Genomic DNA, 20,852 nt, shown 5'->3' with positions numbered 1-20,852 from the left:
TTTACCCAGTGACATAAAGAAAAACACATTATAAACTTAGTTTTTTAATGTCCGGTATATAAATCATACACATAAATAATCAAAAAACACCAATAAGCCTTGAGGAAAGCTATGTTAACTGCCTCAGATAAAATCATTTTATTGTTAACTTGTTAAACAATAATACTGCTGGTCTACTGCAAACCACCTTGAGATCTACTAGATCCGAGTCTTACCTTTTTGTCTGCTCCTGCCTCTGCAGTCCTATCATTTCCTTAATTAGAGAGCTGTGGGACTTTGCATTGGCTTTGAAGGGCATTTCCTCTTTATTTCCTTTGGACTGCTGTAAAAGTAGCTGCTCTGACAACTTCCTCTGAAGTACGGTAATTACAGTACCTCAGATGAACTCTTTATATTTTTTTTTTGTCTCAGTGGAATAGGCAGCAATTCCTGCATGATGGGAGTGTTTGCTGAGAGACTGAGGTACTAAGTTCAACCAGAAAGCACTGGAGAGAGCATTTATTGAGATGCAAGGAAGCCTGGTGGGCTGTCACTCGAACTTGCCTCTCAGTCAGCACTGATGCCTGACACCCCTTTGGATGCCTGACCCTTCCTGTACCACCTCCTTCAGACCCAACATGCTGGGATCTTCAGCCTTTCCTCTTGAGTAGGCTGGCCTGCTCCCAGCGCCAATAGTTTTCTTTTCTTGGACTTATGACACAAGCTTTCCCACATGCTCTTTGCTGCTTGCAAAATCTGAAACCAGCCCTGAAGATCTGCCAATGCAAATCATGCTCTTCAGGGGCAAAGGTTTAAATAGGCAGCTACTACTGATCTTCAGTTACTGCTGCTACAATAAAGGACAGCAGCACCCATCAAGTTGTTAGCAGGTTGGGGACGGCTGAAACGGATGTAACCTGGACTTACCGTAATAACTTGCCTCCCTCTCCCTAACTACCACCTCTGACTTGTCCACTTCATGCACTGCCCACATGACAGCTTGTGCTGTAATAAACCAGTTAGTCTCTTAAGAAGTCACAGCAATTTGTTTGATTTTACTATATGACCCCATTCAGCAGTTTCTTAAATAGGAGTCATAGTTTGAACTAAGTTGGGGTTGAAGCGCCAGCAATGTTGGCTCCAGCCACTGGCTCACCCCTGTGTGTACCAAGAGGCTCAGGCAAAGGATCCCTTAACCAACTCCTCTCCAAGGTGAACAGTAAAAAGGTAAAGGGATGCTCATCTCACTTTACTGGCCGAGGGAGCCGGAGTACAGCTTCCGGGTCATGTGGCCAGCATGACTAAGCCGCTTCTGGCGAACCAGAGCAGCACATGGTCCCACCGGAGCAGTACCTATTTATCTACTTGCACTTTTTGGGGCGTGCTTTCGAACTGCTAGGTTGGCAGAAACAGCAAGCAACAGGAGCTCACCCTGTCACAGGGATTCGAACCGCCAACCTTCTGATCTGCAAGCCCTAGGCTCTGTGGTTTAGACCACAGCGCGACCTGTGTCACAGCACCTTAAATAGAGTCAGCCTCTTATACACCACAGTTCACATTTGCCTCTGCCTTGGTCCCTGAAATCTTAGCACAATTCAGCGAGAAGAAAGGATGTATTTATTTTATTTTTTAAAATCTTTGCTTGTGTCTTGTAGTGGGTAGCTGTGATGTGTTTGTATCTATGGTACTTTGTTGAACAAAGGTAGCTGTTCCCAGGCACAAGTGGTAGTTTTGGCTTTTAAAGCCTTATATGCTTTGGGACCACAAGCCTTTGGGATGATATGAAGGTCTGCTTTTGCTTGCATCCTACAGCAATAATGCAACAGGAATTTACACAATATAAAAGGGACCTGCCCGGCATCACAGTAAAAAAAAATACCAGCCATCCTCAAAGGCCTGAGAAGCTAAGGTGTTAGAATACGACAATGATGGGCCAGGTGGGGGCTCCCCTGTAGAGGGCAGACTGTAACAGAAGGAAAATGCCATTCCTACAGCCACCCAGAGTGGGACCTTGGATGTAGACATGTGTTGCATCGACAGGAACATGTGAGAGAAGATGGTCGTATGGCAGGCTTCCTCAACCTCAGCCCTCTAGATGTTTTGGGACTACAATTCCCATCATCCCTGACCACTGGACCTGCTAGCTAGTCATCATGGGAGTTGTAGGCCAAAAACATCTGGAGGGCCGAGGTTGAGGAAGCCTGATCTATGGTGTGTGTGTGTATAGAGTGGGGAAGACGGAACAGCAATCTGTAGGCTGGGTGCAGTCCTCAGAGGATTCCCATCCGGACTGCAGGATCTATTCTCTTTGGCTCCACCTTGTTCCTTAGTTCCCACGTGGACTGTGCAGGAAGGCACTTTTCGTTCTCCACAGACCAAAGCCAGCAGGGAAAGTGCAGTTGCAGCAGTGGGTGGGAGGACCCAATCCAGATGAGGACCCTAATATGGAGGTTATGGGAGATTTAATCCCTTTATTTCCCTTCCCCAGCCGCAGTTCCAAACTGAACTGGGAGCCCTGCATTTGTACTTTGCATTTGGGAAGGGAACACCCCATTTGTTCCAATGCCACATCTACAGTTCTACTTGGAATGCAGATTCAACCGATTCAAACAAGCTCCCTCGGTTAGCTCACGCCTACATTTGTGACTCAAATCTGTTTAGCTGCAACTCAAGACCTGTTGCATCTCGAGTTACGAAAGCAGATTGTTCCTCCCTGAGAGAAGAGAGTTGAGCAACCCAGGATCCTCTAACAATGCAGAAGGCTTTCCCAGTACTGCTAATCTCTCCTGTCAAGTTTCTCATAACATGTTCACACACCACTGCCATCAGCAGTCTTGCACAAAATTGTCACTGGAGCCGTCAGACTGGTTTGATGTACTCTTACAACACATCCCCTAGAGAAGGCCATGACCTAATATCCTCATTTTGTGTTTCCTAGAGCCAAACAGTATAGGGCAAAGTGCAAGCCATACCAGGAGATAGCCTTGAAAGATCAAATTTTATTCAAAAGTCACTCCAGCTTTTTTTTTGCTGCAGAGGGACATTTGGGATAAAAATGTTTTGAATTAACAGCACAAATTAAAGTGAGGTCCCACCTGCCCAAAATATGTAAAGCAGTAACACACACCACTTTGAACAGGCATGACTTCTCCCAAAGCAACCTGTGAACTGTAGTTTGTTCAGGGTGCTGAGAATTGTTAGGAAACCTAGAGCTACAATTCCCGGAATTTCTTGGGAAGAAGGATTGGCTGCCAAGCCACTCTGATAATTCTGAGCATGTCTGGAGCTGAGCCGGAAGCTGGAGTCAGGAAGACCAATTCTGGTACTTGAGGAACTCTGATTTAAAAACAGCATCATTTTTATTTTGGAGACGAGAGAACAAATATCCTTGGATTCAAGCAGAGGCACTGTGAAAGTTTCTTGGCTTCCCCACTCCTTCAGATACTGTAAGCACAAAATGCTGTTTGTGAGCACTACCTATGAAACCTAGTGGTCTGCATTTGCAAAATGTCTGTTTTGCAGAGAACTTTAGCAAGCAATAACCCCCCCCCCCCAAAAAAAAAAAAAAACCCCAGGAAAAGGCAGAAGAAAAGGTGCATTTGCAGCGAAATCTGCAGCACGAAGAGGAGTGTCTTTTGTCTCAGTGCTGGCAGCCGGAGAAGCTGGCAGCACCTCGAACAAGCCGCTCGGCTCGCCTCAAATCTCGCCCGGCGACCTGAGAGAGAAGAGCTTCCTGGGCTCCATTCGGAAACGGATTTTGCATTTCCCACCGCGGACAGTGCCAAGGCGGGCGGCTTGCCGTGGGGCTTCGGCAGCGGAGGAGGCCCGTTCGGAAGGAGAGCCGCCTTTCGTCCCCAGGCCGGCCTCTCGCCCTCAGCCTCCGGTACTTGGGGAGGGGAAAGGCAGCCGGCCAGGCAGGCAGGCAGGCAGGCAGGCAGGCTCCTCCTCCCCGGGAAAGAGGGCAGGATCCGGCGCCGGGCGCGCGCTGATGAGGCAGCCCGGAGGAGGCGGAGCAGGCGGCGGCAGAAGGAAGCCGGAGCGGCGGCGAGGTCGGTGGGGGGTTCGGCCGCCCGCCGCCCCCGGCGCCCTAGAGCCTCAGGGAGCGCCGGGGAAGGGCCGGGCACGGGGCGGCAGATACCATTATTATTATTATTATTATTATTATTATTATTATTATTATTATTATTATTATACCCCGCCTTTTTCTGACTGGGACTCGAGGCGGCTTGCAGATAAGACCAGCATACCTGGCACAGAAACGGGCGTGTGGGTGAAAATGGGGGAACCCCCTCCCCAGTTGGCAGGCCCTTTGAGCGAGGTCCTGACAGAGCCGGCCCACCCCTGAGGCAAGGGGAGGCGACGGCCTCAGGCGGCAGGATCCCCAGGGGCAGCAGATCTCCGATGGAGATCTTGATTTCGCGTTGTCTCCCCCGATAGAGATCTTTCCTTGCCCCTTCTTCCCTGGCAGGGAAGGGGGCACCCTTTTGTAGTCGCCTCAAGACCTGTATCCCTGTGCATGTCTCTGCGTGGGTTTATTTCCTAACGTTGATGGTTTAGAAAGAGGAATCCCGGCCACCCTCCAAGCAGCATAATATGCCCGCTCAAGATGTATTTCAGTGTTTCAGCGCTTTGCCAGGTCCAGGCAGCAACAGTCCATGGTTAAGAAATATTTATAAGCACTTTCTTAAGAAAAAAAGAGAGAGGTGTGTTGTAATACCATGGCAGGACTCTTTGGTGGTGTGTGCCCACATATAGTCTACTTTATAGCCAGTGGTTTATTTCTGAAAAAGCAGTCAGCCTTGGCAAGAAGAATGTGGCCTAGAAGTGCTTAGCAGAGAAAGGCACTTTGCACACACTCAGAGGCACACTGTTACTACTGGGCATGGAGGAAATGGGGTGTTAGAGAGAACAAAGAGGGTACCCTGCCCACTTTGGGATCTGCCCCCTCACGCTGGCATGTGCCCCCGATAGTACCCAGGAGAAATGTGCCCTTTGACAAAAGCCAGGTTTCTCTATCCATGCTTTCAGAGGCTGTGACTTTCTGTTATTTCTGCACATTATATGGCAGAAGTTCTAGCATCAAAAGCAGGTTCTGGAGCTTGAGAGTAGGTGGCTGCTGCTATAGGCACTCCAAAGAGTGGTGCTGCTTGTGCTCCCCCTCTCTGGGAATCTCCTAGGAATAACTTTCTCCTGCTCTTCTCTTAGGCCATTCCAGCCGTTCAGCTAGACTTCTTTCATCATGGTGAGTACATGGGGTGTTTTGTAGCACACCCACAAGGTTGTTTCCCCCCAAACACAGTGCTTGAACTTCAACAGGGTAAGCACAACACTTTCATGAGATGCTGCAGTTGTGTGTTTTTCAGCAGCATGTATCTAGCCTCCCATAGAGACACCAGCTCACACAAACATGCTTCTGTAGGACCCGACTACACACTTATGTATGGCCATGTGTGCTCCTGGGACGGGTGCTGCTGTGTTTGTTTGTGTTTGTTTGTTTGCTTGCTTGCTTGCTTGCTTTTAACCCAAAAAAGGCCAATTACTTTGTTTGAACAAAATGTACAAAGGTGCTCACATAAATGTTTCGCACAACGTCAGCCTGGAAATCCATCCATCCAATGAGAGTGAATGCTTTTCTTGCCCTGTAGTCTTATCAATCTGCTGCATCTTACCAGATTTCTTAATCCCACCTCTAGTAAGTGGGCCCTTGCCAACTGCATTTCCTTTACTTGCTTCTTGGGCTATTTCAAGGGTTCCTTCTTGCCGCCGTCCCATTCTGACATGATGCTGCTAGCTTGCTTGCTTCTCCCCGACCCCATGGGTTCTGCTGTTAAATGTGAACTGGTCCTTAACTGCAAGGGTAACTTGAAGCTTATGTCCTGTGGTAGCTCTCCATACACTGGTCTTTTGGTCAACAAAACAGAAGTTTAAATGCAATAATTACCAATGGGGGCTGGTTCACATTTGGCTGCAACTTCCCTGCTAGCACCTTGGGTCTGCATAAGGCTGTGTTTCTATGGAGCTGCTGTTAAGTTTGAGTATTTGGACACAATGGCATCCCTGTGTATTCCTACACACACACACACACACACACATACACACCTGCAGGTATGCTGAGGGAACAGCTGGTGTTGGCCTGGCTTAGATGGCTCCTGACATTCCCAAGGTGCCTATGTGTGGACTGTCATCAAGTGACAACTGTCCTGAACCAACAGCTGTTGCTTGAACAACGTGACTGCTTGGATAAGGCCACTGAAATGGGGTGGCGGTGGGAGGGGGCTTTGCTAAAAGGGTGGCTTAGCTATTATGATATCTAAATGTAACCTCCATGTTAGTAGATGGGACAACTCTGTATACCAGTTGCCAGAGGGAAAGAAAACAATGTGGTAACCTTCATGCCCAACTTGTGGAACCCCATGCATCCCCATAGGCATCTGGTTGGTCAGCAGTCCAACAAAGGAGAGGGTTCTCTTTGTGTTCTTCTGCAATGTTGGGAAGAAATGAGCCAACTGCTTTGCTTATTGGAACTTTGGCCATGCTGTGACTCTTACCTGATGTCCACCTTCCCATATGTGACCCCTTGAGATGAGAGAAGGGGACCTGTGCTCTGGGCTAGAAGCAAGCAAGCAGGCAAAACTAGTATACAGGGTCCACTTCAAAACACCTGCATCCCCCTGCCCAAAAAAAAACCTGCTTGTATTTGCAGAGTTTTCATACACATTTAATTGCTTGAGGTGTTATTGAGCAACAGGAGTCTAATGCTGTCATTGGTTATTTACAGGGGGAAAGAAAAGGAGTCAATAAGTATTACCCACCCGATTTTGATCCAGCTAAGGTAAGAGAGCAATTGGGGGTTCCGAGGGAAGTTCAGCGCTTCAAGTTGTGTGCTGATTGTGTGCATTTTTGTTTTTTTGTGTTGCAATGAAATAACAAATGTTGGACTTTGGCAAGATAAGTTCCATGGGGAGGGGGTTTGCATACCTAGTAGTTATAGCAAGGAATCAGTTTTTGAATTGCCTGGAAGGGTTTTACTGAGCTGAAACAGGCATAAGTCTGCAAGCCAGGTTTTCTGGGTGCTGCCTTCACTGAGTAGACCTGCCTCCATTGAGTGGTCATGTCTGCATGTGAGAGTGGTTAAGGCTCTCACATGTTTGGGAGATCTGGCCTCACTGGCATCCTGTTCCCCACACCAGGTCTACTCTAGGTATGAGACAACCCAATGTAATTTACTGCTCTTGCCTGCTTCATAAATAAGCACTGAGATGGTAGTAATACGTTCAATGTAAAATGAAGAGTATATTTCTAAAAAAGCAATTAGATTTCTGCAGAATTATTTTCTGTTGGCAAATGGAAAACTTGAATAAGAACAAAGGATAAAAATAAAATGTGATAAAAGACGAAACTGATACGAAAGTGATAATTAATCCTAGAACAGGACCATTTTTAAAATGTTTTTTTTAGCTGCTGCATCACACTGTTGACTTATGTTAAGCTTGTGGTCTGCTAAGACCCTTATATCCTTTTCACATCTTATATTTGTGCATCTGGTTATTCCTGCCTAAGTGCAGGTCAGACTAAAAAATCCTGGTTTTCCCCGGAATGGACAGTGTCATAGGGGTACATAAATTGTCATCGGACGAAGGCCATAGAGTCATGACTGACACTGGACTTTGTATATAACAAGTTGAGCATCTTCTCTTCTCATTTTTTGCAGCATGGCTCCCTTAATAAGTACCGCAACAGCCATCCACTACGGGAAAGGGCCCGTAAACTCTCCCAGGGTATCCTCATCATCAGGTAAGGACACTTAGATGCAATCCTTAGCATGCCAGGGCACCTTAGAGTTGAGTCCTTATTACGTGGTCTCTTTGTAGGGGGGCATAGGAAACGGTCTGGGGCCTGCACATTAGGATCAGCTCTGTGCTAGCCAAGTTGCATGTGGACATCAAACAGGGCTTGCTTTCCTTCTAGCTGAAACCATCAGGTGCTTCTGCTGCCTATAGTGAATGTCCCTTGGCTGTTCTTTCCTAGGTTTGAGATGCCTTATAATATCTGGTGTGACGGCTGCCAGAACCACATTGGCATGGGTAAGTGTGGAAGGTGGCTGGTGTTGAGGCCATCCCTTAGATACATAGACAGCTAATAGGAGCTTGAATGTGGTGAGAGGGGCTTGTTTGAAGGTAGTGGAATTTTGCGGCAAGAGCTATGTACTGCAAAGAGGAACCTTGTTTGTTGGATTTCCATTTGGTATTTCTGAAAGCCTCCTGTTTTGTCTTGCTTTTTTGCTGCTAGGTGTGATTGAGTACTTCTCACCTCTGGGGACTAGTGCTTCAGGGTAGGTCAGGAAGAAACCTGAGAAGGAAGGGTTGGTTGCACACCAGGAGGCCAGTAGGAGTCATAAGGTCAACTGTTGCTAGTTAGAATAAGAGAAATGGGATTTTATATCTCTTTAGGTCTGTTCTCACCACTGAGAAGATGGGAGTGATGGGTCTAATAGATAAAAGAAGGAGTTAAAAGTCCTGGAAGCTGGAACAGAAGCTGCATTCTGATTATGTGCCCCTATGTAGATCAGGGATGGAGAACCTGTGACCTGTGTGTTGTTAGACTATGTCTAGACTGCCATCAGCCTCAGCCAGCATGGCCGATGGTCAATTATGATGAGAGTTGGACATTTGGAGTGCCACAAGCTCTCAGCTCCTAGTCTAGTAAATAAAACGGGGGTTAGGGATTCGGGAAGTCAAAATATCTGGGACACTTTCGTTGTCCCAGCGTTGTCCTGCCATTTTGGTAATTAAGGTAAAGGTTTTTCAAAGGGTGTGGCATAAATGTTTAAAATGAATAAATCAGTCATTGTTGGTAATGATAAGATTCCAGGGTGGGGTTGAGTGATCAGGAAAACGGAGGCAGGAATGTACAAATTCTACTCTTCCCTCTGCTGACTGCAGGTGTTCGCTACAATGCTGAGAAGAAGAAGGTTGGCAACTACTACACAACCCCCATCTACAGGTGGGTGCTGTGAGGGCTCTTGTTGTCTTTACTGGTGCTCTTGGCCAGGATGAGTTGGGCAGTGTGCGCATCAAGTGGAAGTTCAGGTCTGGCAAAGGGAAGAGGCAACTGGCTGGTGTTTAGGTAATCTGTACCCATGTTTCCCATCTCCACTTCCAGTGGAAGATCAAGAAAAACAGCATGCTGTGCGAACTGTCTGATTTGTGTAACTCCACATGCTTGCTTGTGAATTGTAGAGTGGAGGGGCCTTTCCTGTAGGTCCAACCCCCTGTTGGTGGAGGAAATCCAGAGTGGTTGTCCTGCTAGAAAACATCCAAGTGAGGCAGTGTCCACTACCACTGTGTAATTAGCTGCATCGACCTTTTTTCATGTGGACTTCTTTCCCATAATGCTGATTGTCCTTCTTGCCCTCCTCTGCGCCCATTCTGATTGGTCCAAGTCTGCTAGTCATGGGGTGAGACCAGAGGCTCTGTGGCACTATCCGTTTAGCTGGGTGCCCTGTTCAAGTCATCTTTTGCTTCCTGCTTGTAGCCATGAAAAAATAAACACAACCACAGCAAGAGACTTCCTTATCTGTACTGTGGCTTCCCAAAAACCCACAAACAATAAAAATAAATGTAATAATCATAATCAGACACATTGGAATCAGCGACTTAGCTTTGCTCAGCAGCCATTGGCCTTTTGAAAGAGGCATGCTTTTCATCCTCTAAAACACTGCAGAACCAGAAAATAGATTTGCCTCATGTGTTGCACGGACCAGCCACCATGCAGAACATAAGTCCCCCCTACAGGGACACAGGGATGGTAGGGGAAAAGGTGGAAGGTCAGTATAGGGTTCTGTGTGACAGTAGGAGGCCTTTTTTCTGAACATCTTCCATTCATGGCCACAACATCTGGTATCCCCCTTACCATCCCTTCTTACTGAACTTGCCTTCTAGGTTCCGTATGAAATGTCACCTTTGCCCCAACCACATTGAGATGCAGACGGACCCAGCCAACTGTGATTATGTCATTGTTAGCGGTGCCCGGCGCAAGGAAGAGCGCTGGGATGTGGAAGCGAATGAGCAGATAGTGGCCACAGGTGAGCCTACGGAGCTATGCGCATCCTGCTGTTGGGGTGCTTGAGGATTCCTCCGGCTTGGCCTGGCCCGGCCTAATGTTTGTATCTGCCTCTCAGCCCATGAGGAGAAGCAGAAGCTGGAGACAGATGCCATGTATCGGTTGGAGCATGGCTCAAAGGATCAGAGCAAGCTACAGCGAGCCCTCCCCACCCTGCAGAACATCCAAGAGGCTCAGAGCGCCTGGAAAGATGACTTTGCGCTCAACAGCCGCCTTCGCCGGAAATTCAGGGTAAGCAGATGTTGAGGTGGGAGGGTTCGTCTTTGTGGCCCTAGAACAAATGAAGGCAGGGTGAGATTTCAACTGCGTTCCTAGTAATATATTTACTTAAGACTGTCAGCCACATAATAACTCTTAGAGGTTTAACCACGTGCCTTTCAACTAATCAATTGATTTAATTTAAATAAAAGTGCATATTGTTTCATAATAAAAAGTCCCACGAGAAATGAATGGATTCAACCTGTGATGCAACACCCACTTACTCAGGAGTAAGCTCCATTGAACTGGGTGGGACTTACTTCTGAGTAGACATGTATAGAATTGCTCTGTAAAAAAATTTAATAGCTTTCCTACTTGCATTCTTATCTTAGTCATTTGCATTTTAGTGTGCTATCTTTATGGATATTTGGGTTTCTTTTTTTAATTATTTTTTAATATGAGCAATACCAAATCCAATAAGCATAGGCAGAACAAGAATTATTCAATGGAGAAATGCAATTTGTATTGTAGAATGAACTTCCATAAAGCTTCCCTGTCTGGTATCCTGGAGTTATTTTTTTATTAATTAACCAGGCAGGAGGATATTTATACGGCTGGGTTGAAGTTTGTATCCCTATTTTTATTTTATTTATTAACTAAGCTCCTCCAAGACAACTGGATGCAGTGGATTTAAAAATGTTTATTCCTGTCTTGCTAGTCCTTGGTCTGTGTTTTAGTTTTTCCCCTCCCCAACCTCCTTTCTGATGTGGATTTCTCTTTTTTTGTCTCTGTTTCTCCCTTTCCTAAGCATAGGAAGAAAAGAAAGTCCTGCAAGAGGAGGAGGAGAAAGATCTCGCCCTGCAGTCAAAAGCAAGCCTGAGCATCCCGCTTGTGAGAGAGTCTGACGAAGACCGCCATCTGGCGGCGCTGCTCAAGTACCAGAGCCTTGGCTGTACGTGAAGCCTTAGCTGCTGGGTTTTTTTTGAGGGCTGGAAGATGCAAGGAGGAAGGATAGGGCTTCTGCAGCCTGAAGTGTGCTGTGCAAAGGCCCAACACCATTGTTGGCAGCACAAAACAGATGACCTTCTGTTGAAATCGGGATTCAAGGAGAAGGCTCACATTGTTGCCCCACTCATGTCCTTGCACACCCCTTCCCCCACAAAGCCCTTAGAGCTCCAGGTCTTGCCGCACAAAGCATCTAACTCCTTTTCTGATGGATTCTTTCACTAAGCTTTCAAAAGAAACAACTGGCAAACCCTCACAATCAAGCTAGGTTGCTAGGCTACAGTATTCGTTATGTACCAAAACAAGAGACAGTGATGTCATGTGCATTGTATAATTTACGTTTTTCACATGTGCAGACTTTGTCTCACCTGCCATCGCCCCACAACGGCTGTAGTTGTCAGAAACTCACCCTTCCCTGCTTTCCGGTGACTCCTAGATCCTGGTTGGAGAACCGCTGAACTTGGGCCACAATACAAAGATACTCATAACGGTGCAGGCACTGGGCTGTCAGACAGACCGGTCTCAAGACATTATAGCTGCACCAGATTATTTTATGCTTCAAAATCCCCTGTAGCATTGGAGAGGATGCTGAGGTGCCAGCTATCCATAGCTCAGTGGTAGAGTGCATTCTCAACGTGCAAGAGGTCCAAGGTTCATTTCCCCGCCCCCAGCATCTCTTAGTTAAAAAACAGGATCAAGTTGCAGTTGGTGGGAAAGACTTGCCGTCAGCTAGATGGACCAATAATCTGATTTGGTGTAACACAGCTTCCGATATTCCTGTTGCAATGCACACAGTACCATTTTCAGTTATGTAATAGTCCCCTTATAATATTCCTGTTGGCAGCAGCTTGCATGGAAATTGCTTTTCATTGGAAAACGGCAGATGATTTGATGTTGAAATGTTGGCTTGACAGTGTGCAATGTGGCATTATCTGAGAGGTTGATGCAAATTGTCCCAGAGAGACAATTTTGACTGCTGGGTTCCCTTTTCTATTGTACATAAATGGGACTTTGCCAGTTTGTTCTTTCCCCAATCAACAGGTTTCTCAATGGAGAGGCTGGCTTACACAGAGGACAAATTATGCATAGAATCATAGAACTGTAGAGTTGGAAGGAACACCAAGGGTCATCTAGTCCAACCCCCTGAAATGCAGGAATCTCAGCTAAAGCATCCATGACATGGTTATTATGCAGCATGCAATTCAGTTGGTTATATGTATCTTGTTTTTTGCTTGCTTTTTTGCAATGCAGTGTTTTAAAGGTAAAGGTAAAGGTACCCCTGCCCGTACGGGCCAGTCTTGACAGACTCTGGGGTTGTGCGCCCATCTCACTTAAGAGGCCAGGGGCCAGCGCTGTCCGGAGACACTTCCGGGTCACGTGGCCAGCGTGACATCGCTGCTCTGGCGAGCCAGAGCCGCACACGGAAACGCCGTTTACCTTCCCGCTGGTAAGCGGTCCCTATTTATCTACTTGCACCCGGAGGTGCTTTCGAACTGCTAGGTTGGCAGGCGCTGGGACCGAGCAGCGGGAGCGCACCCCGCCGCAGGGATTCGAACCGCCGACCTTTCGATCGGCAAGCCCTAGGCGCTGAGGCTTTAACCCACAGCGCCACCTGCGTCCCACAATGCAGTGTTTTACTTTGCACTAATTCCCCACCCATTTTTAACTTGGTTTCTTGTATGTTCTTCTGTAAAAATTTAATTATATTATATATTATATTATATTATATTATATTATATTATATTATATTATATTAATTATATTACCGTATTTTTTGCTCCATAAGACACACTTTCCCCCCTCTTAAAAACTAAGGGGAAATGTCTGTGCGTCTTATGGAGCAAATGTGTGGTCCCTGGGGCTGGGGGACGGACGGACCCGGGCTTCCCCCACCAGCCCTGCAAGTTCCGGGAGCGGAGCCAAGGCTGCACTCAACCTTGCCGCCGCTCCCCGACCTGTTCCGCGGCTAAAAACAAATCCAAGTGAGCGAGCGGGATCCATCCCACTCACTGCCTTGGCTTCTGCCAAAGCCGCGGGCAACCTCTCCGGCCGGGCTTCCCCTGACAGCCCCAGAAGCCTGTCCGCTGCTCTTTGGGGCTGGGCGGGGGGGGCGGGATTAGATTTTTTTTCTTGATTTCCCCCCCGCCCTAAAAACTAGGTGCGCCTTATGGTCCTGTGCGCCCTATGGAGCGAAAAATATGGTAATTATATTAATATATTAATAACAGTATATTAATAAATATAATTTGAAATAAAAACAAAAATGGTAATGATAACCTGTTCTCTCTCCATCCAGCTTATGAAGACAAACAGAAGCAAAAACGCAGTGAGATCGTTGACCGCCCATGGTTCTCATCTGCCCAGGTCTCAAGCCCCAAAGCCAATGACACCCTGAAAAAGCTGGCACTCTCAGGGAAATCCCCAGCTGGAAAGCCACCTGTAGCAATGAACGACCTGGGTGTTGTGCGTCGGAAATCCAGGGATAGGGAACGAGCTTCAGCCGAAGAGGAGAGTGAGGCTTCAGATCCCACATCATGCGTTAACATGCAGGACCAGGACAGTGCAGTGAAGAAAGTGCCCCTTGACTCTCTCACGGGGCCTGAAGCGGGCTCCCAAAAGGCTGGAGGAAGCCCCCTATCCCATTTTGCTACCTCTCTTGTTGCAGATTATTCTGACTCTGCATCTGATCCTGAAGCTGAACTGTGAACAGAGTTTTGTGGCTCTGGATAGAATGTGACTGGATCTGATGTACAAATTGTCACTCCCCTCCCAAACCAACAAAAGACTTTGCAGTTGTTATGCCTATCAGTTGAATGTCTGAATAGGTGTGTGTGTGTGTGTGTGTGTGTGTGTGTGTGTGTGTGTGTGTGTGTGTGTCTGCCCGCCCTTGGGAGTTCCATTTTGTTGCCTTTCCTTGAGCTATTTGCACCTGTGCCCCTGGTTATTTAAGCATGACCCCTTCCTTGTTTTGTCCCACATACCACAAAATAAACACAGCTATCCCTATAACCCTGCCTCTTTTGTCCTGACCAAAGTCTTGACAGCTGCACACATAGAACCATAGAATTGGAACGGACTGCGAGGGTCATCTAGTCCAACCCCCCTGCAGTGCAGGAATCTTTTGCTCATCATGGGGTTTGAACACATGACCCTGAGATTAAGAATCTCGTGCTCTACTGACTCAGCTATCCATAGTTGAACCCACCAACCTGGGTTTGCAGTGAAAAGGAAAGAAGCTGAAAGCAGGCATCTTTGTATGCATACACGTAAAGCTATGGTTTTCCCAGTAGTGATGTATGGAAGTGAGAGCTGGACCATAAAGAAGGCTGATCGCTGAAGAATGGATGCTTTTGAATTTATGCTGCTGGAGGAGACTCTTGAGAGTCCCATAGACTGAAAGATCAAACCTCTTCATTCTGAAGGAAATCAGCCCTGAGTGCTCACTGGAAGCACAGATCCTGAAGCTAAGACTCCAATACTTTGGCCACCTCATGAGAAAAGAAGACTCCCTGGAAAGATGGAGGGCACAAGGAAAAGGGGACGACAGAGGACGAGATGGTTGGACAGTGCTCTCGAAGCTGCTAACATGAGTTTGACCAAACTGCAGGAGGCAGTGGAAGACAGCAGGAGTGCCTGGCGTGCTCTGGTCTATGGGGTCATGAAGAATCGGACACAACTAAACGACTAAACAACCACAAAAAAGCATTAAAGCCTTTTGAAATCATCTGTTTCTAAAACTGGGATTCCACACATGGCACCTGTTGGCTCTGTGGCACTCCCAGACACCTCCCATTTTTGTTTGAATGATGGGTTTCTTTTCTTTTGCTCTTCAGAGGGGTTGCCTTCCTGCTATGGGGGGGGTTTGAAAATTGTCAGCTTTTCTATCAAATGGGTATTTTGGGGTGCCTGATTTTCCAAATATGCCCCAGGCCCAAAAAGATCGGGGACTCCTCCAGTAGACCCGTATTTTGAAACCGGGATAGATATTTGCTGTTAGGAAGAGCATGGGCTCCCATAGCTGTGCCAGAAATGGGCACCTGGTGAAATGGGTCAAAATCCAAACCCCTTGTCCACACTTGTATGAACCCCAATCTGCCCACAAAGGTTATGTTCACATTGTTGTTGTTGTTGTTTAGTCATTTAGTCATGTCCGACTCTTCGTGACCCCATGGACCAGAGCACGCCAGGCACTTCTGTCTTCCACTGCCTCCCGCAATTTAGTCAAACTCATGCTGGTAGCTTCGAGAACACTATCCAACCATCTCGTCCTCCGTCGTCCCCTTCTCCTTGTGCCCTCCATCTTTCCCAACATCAGGGTCTTTTCCAGGGAGTCTTCTCTTCTCATGAGGTGGCCAAAGTCTTGGAGCCTCAGCTTCAGGATCTGTCCTTCCAGTGAGCACTCAGGGCTGATTTCCTTAAGAATGGAGAGGTTTGATCTTCTTGCAGTCCATGGGACTCTCAAGAGTCTCCTCCAGCACCATAATTCAAAAGCATCAATTCTTTGGCGATCAGCCTTCTTTATGGTCCAGCTCTCACTTCCATACATCACTACTGGGAGAACCATAGCATTAACTATACGGACCTTTGTTGGCAAGGTGATGTCTCTGCTTTTTAAGTTGTTGTCTAGGTTTGTCATTGCTTTTCTCCCAAGAACCAGGCGTCTTTTAATTTCGTGGCTGCTGTCACCATCTGCTTTGATCATGGAGCCCAAGAAAGTAAAATCTCTTTTTTTTTTTTTTTATAATGATTTTTATTAATTTTCCACACATAAAATGAAGAACAATGTAACACAATATTACTTCATAATCATCGGTTCATACTTTGACTTCCCCATACCTCCCAATCCCTGCATCCTTGTTTAAAATTCTTTAGCAACCCTTAAGTCCATTGTCTTAGTTCTTTTTCAAAAATATTTCTTAAGTTTTTTTGTTTACTGCTGCAATTCTTTACTTCTTACCCCCTGACATCTTAACATTCCTCAATTTTACAATTATTTTTAAGATATATCTTGAAGTTCTTCCAGTCCTCTTCCACTGTCTCTTTCCCCTGGTCCCGGATTCTGCCCGTCATCTCAGCCAGTCCCATAAAGTCAATCACCTTTGTTTGCCATTCTTCCAGAGTAGGTAGTTCTTGCGTCTTCCAATACTTTGCCAGTAGAATTCTTGCTGCTGTAGTGGCATACATAAAGAATGTTCTATCCTTCCTTAACACCACTTGGCCCACCATACCCAAGAGGAAAGCCTCTGGTTTTTTAGGAAAAGTCCACTTAAGAACCTTCTTAATTTCATTATAGATCATTTCCCAGAAAGCTTTAACCTTTGGGCAGGTCCACCAAAGGTGGTAGAAAGTGCCTTCAGTCTCATTACATTTCCAACACTTATTATTAGGCAAATGATAAATTTTTGCAAGCTTGACTGGGGTCATGTACCACCGGTAGATCATTTTCATAATATTTTCTTTTAAAGCATTACATGCAGTAAATTTAATACCGGTGGTCCATAACTGTTCCCAGTCAGCAAACATAATATCATGACCTATGTCTTGTGCCCATTTAATCATAGCTGATTTCACCGTTTCATCCTGTGTATTCCATTTTAACAGCAAGTTATACATTCTTGATAAATTCTTAGTATTGGATTCCAACAATTCTGTTTCTAATTTTGACTTCTCTTTCTGAAATCCTATTTTCCTGTCCTGTTTAAACGTCTCATTTATCTGATGGTAATGCAACCAATCTCGAACCTTAGGTTTTAGTTTCTCATAACTCTGAAGTTTCACCCTTTCCCCATCGTATTCTATAATCTCATGATATTTTGGCCATTTAGAATCCATATTAAGCTTTTTTACTTCCCTAGCTTCCATCGGTGATACCCACCTAGGGGTTTTGCTTTCCAACAAATCTTTGTATCTAATCCAAACGTTATACAATGCTTTCCTTACAATATGGTTTTTAAAACTTTTGTACACCTTTACCTTGTCGTACCATAAATATGCATGCCAACCAAAACTATTGTCATACCCTTCCAGATCCAAAATGTCAGTATTCTCAAGAAGTAGCCAGTGTTTCAACCAGCAGAAAGCTGCTGATTCATAGTAGAGTCTTAAGTCCGGCAGGGCAAACCCCCCTCTATCCTTTGCATCAGTTAAAATCTTAAATTTAATTCTGGGCTTTTTGCCCTGCCAGACAAATTTTGATATATCTTTCTGCCACTTCTTGAAACAATCCATCTTATCCACAATCTGCAGCGTCTGGAATAAAAACAGCATTCTAGGCAATACATTCATCTTAATGGTAGCAATTCGGCCTAACAAGGAAAGTTTCAGCCTTGACCATATTTCCAAATCCTTTTTAACTTCTGACCAACATTTTTCATAATTATCCTTAAATAAATTCACATTCTTGGATGTTAAGTTTACCCCCAGGTATTTTACCCTTTTTGTAATTTCCAAACCTGTTTCATTCTGGAAACTCTCTCTTTCTTCCATTGTTAAATTTTTTTCCAACACTTTCGTTTTTTGTCTATTCAATTTAAAGCCTGCTACTCGACCAAATGTTTCAATTAATTCTAATACTCTTTTAGTACTAGTGTCTGGCTGTTGCAAAGTCAATACTAGGTCATCTGCAAATGCTCTTAATTTATAATGTCTAACTCCGACCTGAACTCCTTTAACCAACTGGTCCTTTCTGATCATGTTTAACAAAACCTCCAGGACCGATATAAAAAGCAAAGGAGATATTGGGCAGCCCTGTCGTGTACCTTTTTCTATAGGTATTTCTTCTGTTACCACGTTATTTACAATTAATTTGGCCTTTTGTTGAGAGTATATTGCACCTATACCGTTTTCAAAACCTTGTCCTACCCCCATCCCTTGGAGATTCTTTTTCATAAAAGTCCAACAAATGTTGTCAAAGGCTTTCTCCGCGTCCACAAAAATCAAAACTGCTTTCCTATTAATGTCAACGTCCAGCAGCTCCAAAATGTCTATAATGTTCCTCACATTGTCTGACATATGTCTACCTGGGAGAAAGCCTGTTTGGTCCTTATGAATCTCATCTGCCAACACTCTTTTCAATCTTTTTGCCAAAATGTCTGCAAAAATTTTGTAATCCACATTAAGTAATGATATAGGGCGGTAGTTTTTAACTTGGTTCTTCTCAGTCTCTGTTTTCGGTATAAGTGAGATGAAAGCCTCTTTCCACGATTCAGGTGCCTTTTTCCCCTTTAAAATTTCATTGCAAACTTCCTTCAATGGTTGTATCAGCCATTCTTTCAGCAATTTGTAGTATTTGGCCGTCAGGCCATCTGGTCCTGGTGATTTTCCCAATTTCATATTTTGAATGGCACCCTCTATTTCTTGTTCTGTTATTTCCTCATTTAAGATCCTTTTACTTTGTTCTGAGATTTTTGGTAAGCCGTATTTTCTAATGAATTCTTCTATTTCTTGCTCGTTAGTTGGCCCTTGTGCATACAATTTCTTAAAAAAGCTTTGAAAACAATTGTTGATCTCATTGGGTTTGTGGATAATCTTTCCATCCATTTCTAAACTTGTTACCGTGTTCATTTTCTGCCTTTTTTTCAATTGCCATGACAGAAGTTTCCCACATTTATCCGCTGACTCAAAAGTTTTTTGTCTCATTTGCTTTATCTTCCATTCTATTTGTTGGTTCATAAGTTCCATGTATTGCATCTGATGAAACTTTATTTCTCTCAAAATCTCATGAGACTTTGGTTTAGACCTCAACTTCTTCTCTCCTTCTTTTATTTTTTCTAAAATTTTTTCCTTCTTTTCATTTTGTTGCTTCCTCTTAATGGAATTTTGTTGAATTAGGAAACCTCGCATCACGGCTTTGCTTGCGTCCCAAATTATTCTTTTTTCCACATCTGTTTTCCTATTGATCTCAAAATAATCTTTTATTGTTTTAAGGGCCTTCTTATGGATCTCTTCATCCTTGAATAGGGTGTCATTCATTCTCCATCTAAAGGAACCAGTTGTTGTTAGTTTCATCTCCATCTTGACCGCATTGTGGTCGGAGCACGTTTTTGGGCAGATTTCTACTTTTTTTGTTCTTGACGCCAGACTACTAGAAATCCAAATTTGGTCTATTCTTGTCCATGTCATTTTTGCTTCAGAGAAGAAGGTTCCCTCTCTCTCTAGAGGATTCTTTATTCTCCAAATATCAATCAAGTCCATAGTTTCAGTCATTTCGAAAAAGATCTTTGGTAGTCTCCCTTCTTTTGAAATCACTTGTCTCTGTGCTTTATCCATGTTTGTTGAAACAACTCCGTTCATGTCTCCCATCATTAGGATTTTATAGTCTAAAAAGTCAACTAATGTCTCATGCAACTTCCTGAAGAATTCGGCCTTCCCTTCATTTGGGGCATAAACTCCCACAATTAATATCTTTTCTCCTTGAATTTGTATTTCAATTGCCAGGTATCTTCCTTGTTCATCTTTAAATATTAATTTTGGAGCCAACTTTTCCTTTGCATAGATCACCACGCCTCTTTTCTTTACTTTGTCTGATGAGATGAATTCTTGACCGAGTCTCTTATTTATTAATAATTTCCTGTGTATCCTGGCGATATGGGTTTCTTGCAAACATATTATGTCTAATTGTTCTTTCTTCAGAATGTGAAAAACCTGTCTTCTTTTCCGAGGAAGGTTCAAACCATTACAATTCCAACTAAGGAGTTGCAGAGACATTTTGTATTTAGGTAGCTGTTCCTCCAACTGCTCCAAGCTTCTGCTCTTCCTCCGATGGTGGTAGTGAAAGTCCAAATGACAAATTTGCTATATCGGGTGGTTCCCTCTCCTCCACGGTTCCTTTCTGCAAATCCTCCAAATACTTCTCTAGAAATAGTTCTTTGTCCTGAATTGTTTTTATTTTAATCTTCCTTCCATTGAAGTTAAAGGACAATCCTTGTGGAAATTCCCATCTGAATGGTATGGTGTTTTTCTTCAGCAGGTCTACTAGACTCTTGTAGTATGTTCTCACCTCTAAAATGTATTTAGGAATGTCCTTAAAAATCTGTATCTGACAATTTTGGATCACCAATGCCTTTTGGTAATGCAAATTCAATATTCTATCTCTTTCTTCTTTTGATCTCAATGTAATTAAACAATCCCTTGGTTTTTTGTCCTGCCTTCTACCCAGTCGAAAGGCTGAAATTATCTCAAGTTCCTCATCTTCCTCCCATTCTTCCCGCCAAAAGGTTATGATATTCTCTGTGAGAAATTTCACAAGGTTGTCCCCTTCCACTTCAGGCACCAATCTAAATTTTAAATTCTTCTCTTTACGTTGAAGTTCCAGTAAGGAGAGGGCTGCATCATGCTCATTCACTTTTTTAACAATAGGCCCAAATTTTTCCTTTGTCTCTTCAGCTGTTATTTTTGCACTTTCTGCAATCTTTCGTGTTTCTGAATTTTCCTGAATTAATCTATTTATAGAATCTGTGTTCGATGCGACACTAGCCGTATTCACGTCCAACCTTGTTGTCAACTCTGTTAATTTTTTAGAGTTCTCTGTCGAAAGTTTTGTCAATGCT

At 44.6% G+C, this 20,852-nt stretch overlaps 1 protein-coding gene across 3 annotated transcripts; it reads left to right on the top strand.

The window, feature by feature from the left end:
* Positions 1-3,844: 3,844 nt before the first annotated feature.
* YJU2B (YJU2 splicing factor homolog B) lies at positions 3,845-14,313 on the top strand. Of its 3 annotated transcripts, none has more exons than XM_079958973.1 (10): positions 3,845-3,862; positions 5,185-5,221; positions 6,758-6,811; positions 7,691-7,773; positions 8,008-8,063; positions 8,922-8,982; positions 9,921-10,063; positions 10,160-10,332; positions 11,113-11,251; positions 13,601-14,313. In XM_079958973.1, exons 2-10 carry the CDS (start codon positions 5,219-5,221, stop codon positions 14,008-14,010), a joined length of 1,122 nt encoding a protein of 373 aa, XP_079815099.1. In that variant the 5' UTR covers positions 3,845-3,862; positions 5,185-5,218; the 3' UTR covers positions 14,011-14,313. The 3 variants fall into 3 exon arrangements, with proteins under 3 accessions (XP_079815099.1, XP_079815098.1, XP_079815100.1); XM_079958972.1 differs by lacking the exon at positions 3,845-3,862 and adding an exon at positions 3,914-4,028; XM_079958974.1 differs by lacking the exon at positions 3,845-3,862 and adding an exon at positions 4,040-4,587.
* The last annotated feature ends 6,539 nt before the right edge of the window (positions 14,314-20,852 follow it).

The sequence above is a fragment of the Podarcis cretensis genome, assembly GCF_951804945.1.
Source record: "Podarcis cretensis genome assembly, chromosome: 17".
Lineage (NCBI taxonomy): Eukaryota > Metazoa > Chordata > Lepidosauria > Squamata > Lacertidae > Podarcis > Podarcis cretensis.
This window is presented reverse-complemented; position numbering and strand designations above follow the sequence as displayed.

Bases quoted from the DNA above. Each gene is read 5' to 3' on its own strand.
- YJU2B (XM_079958973.1), top strand. The intron at 6,812-7,690 runs GTAAGAGAGCAA...CATTTTTTGCAG, and splicing joins CCGATTTTGATCCAGCTAAG to CATGGCTCCCTTAATAAGTA. The intron at 11,252-13,600 runs GTACGTGAAGCC...CTCTCCATCCAG, and splicing joins CAAGTACCAGAGCCTTGGCT to CTTATGAAGACAAACAGAAG.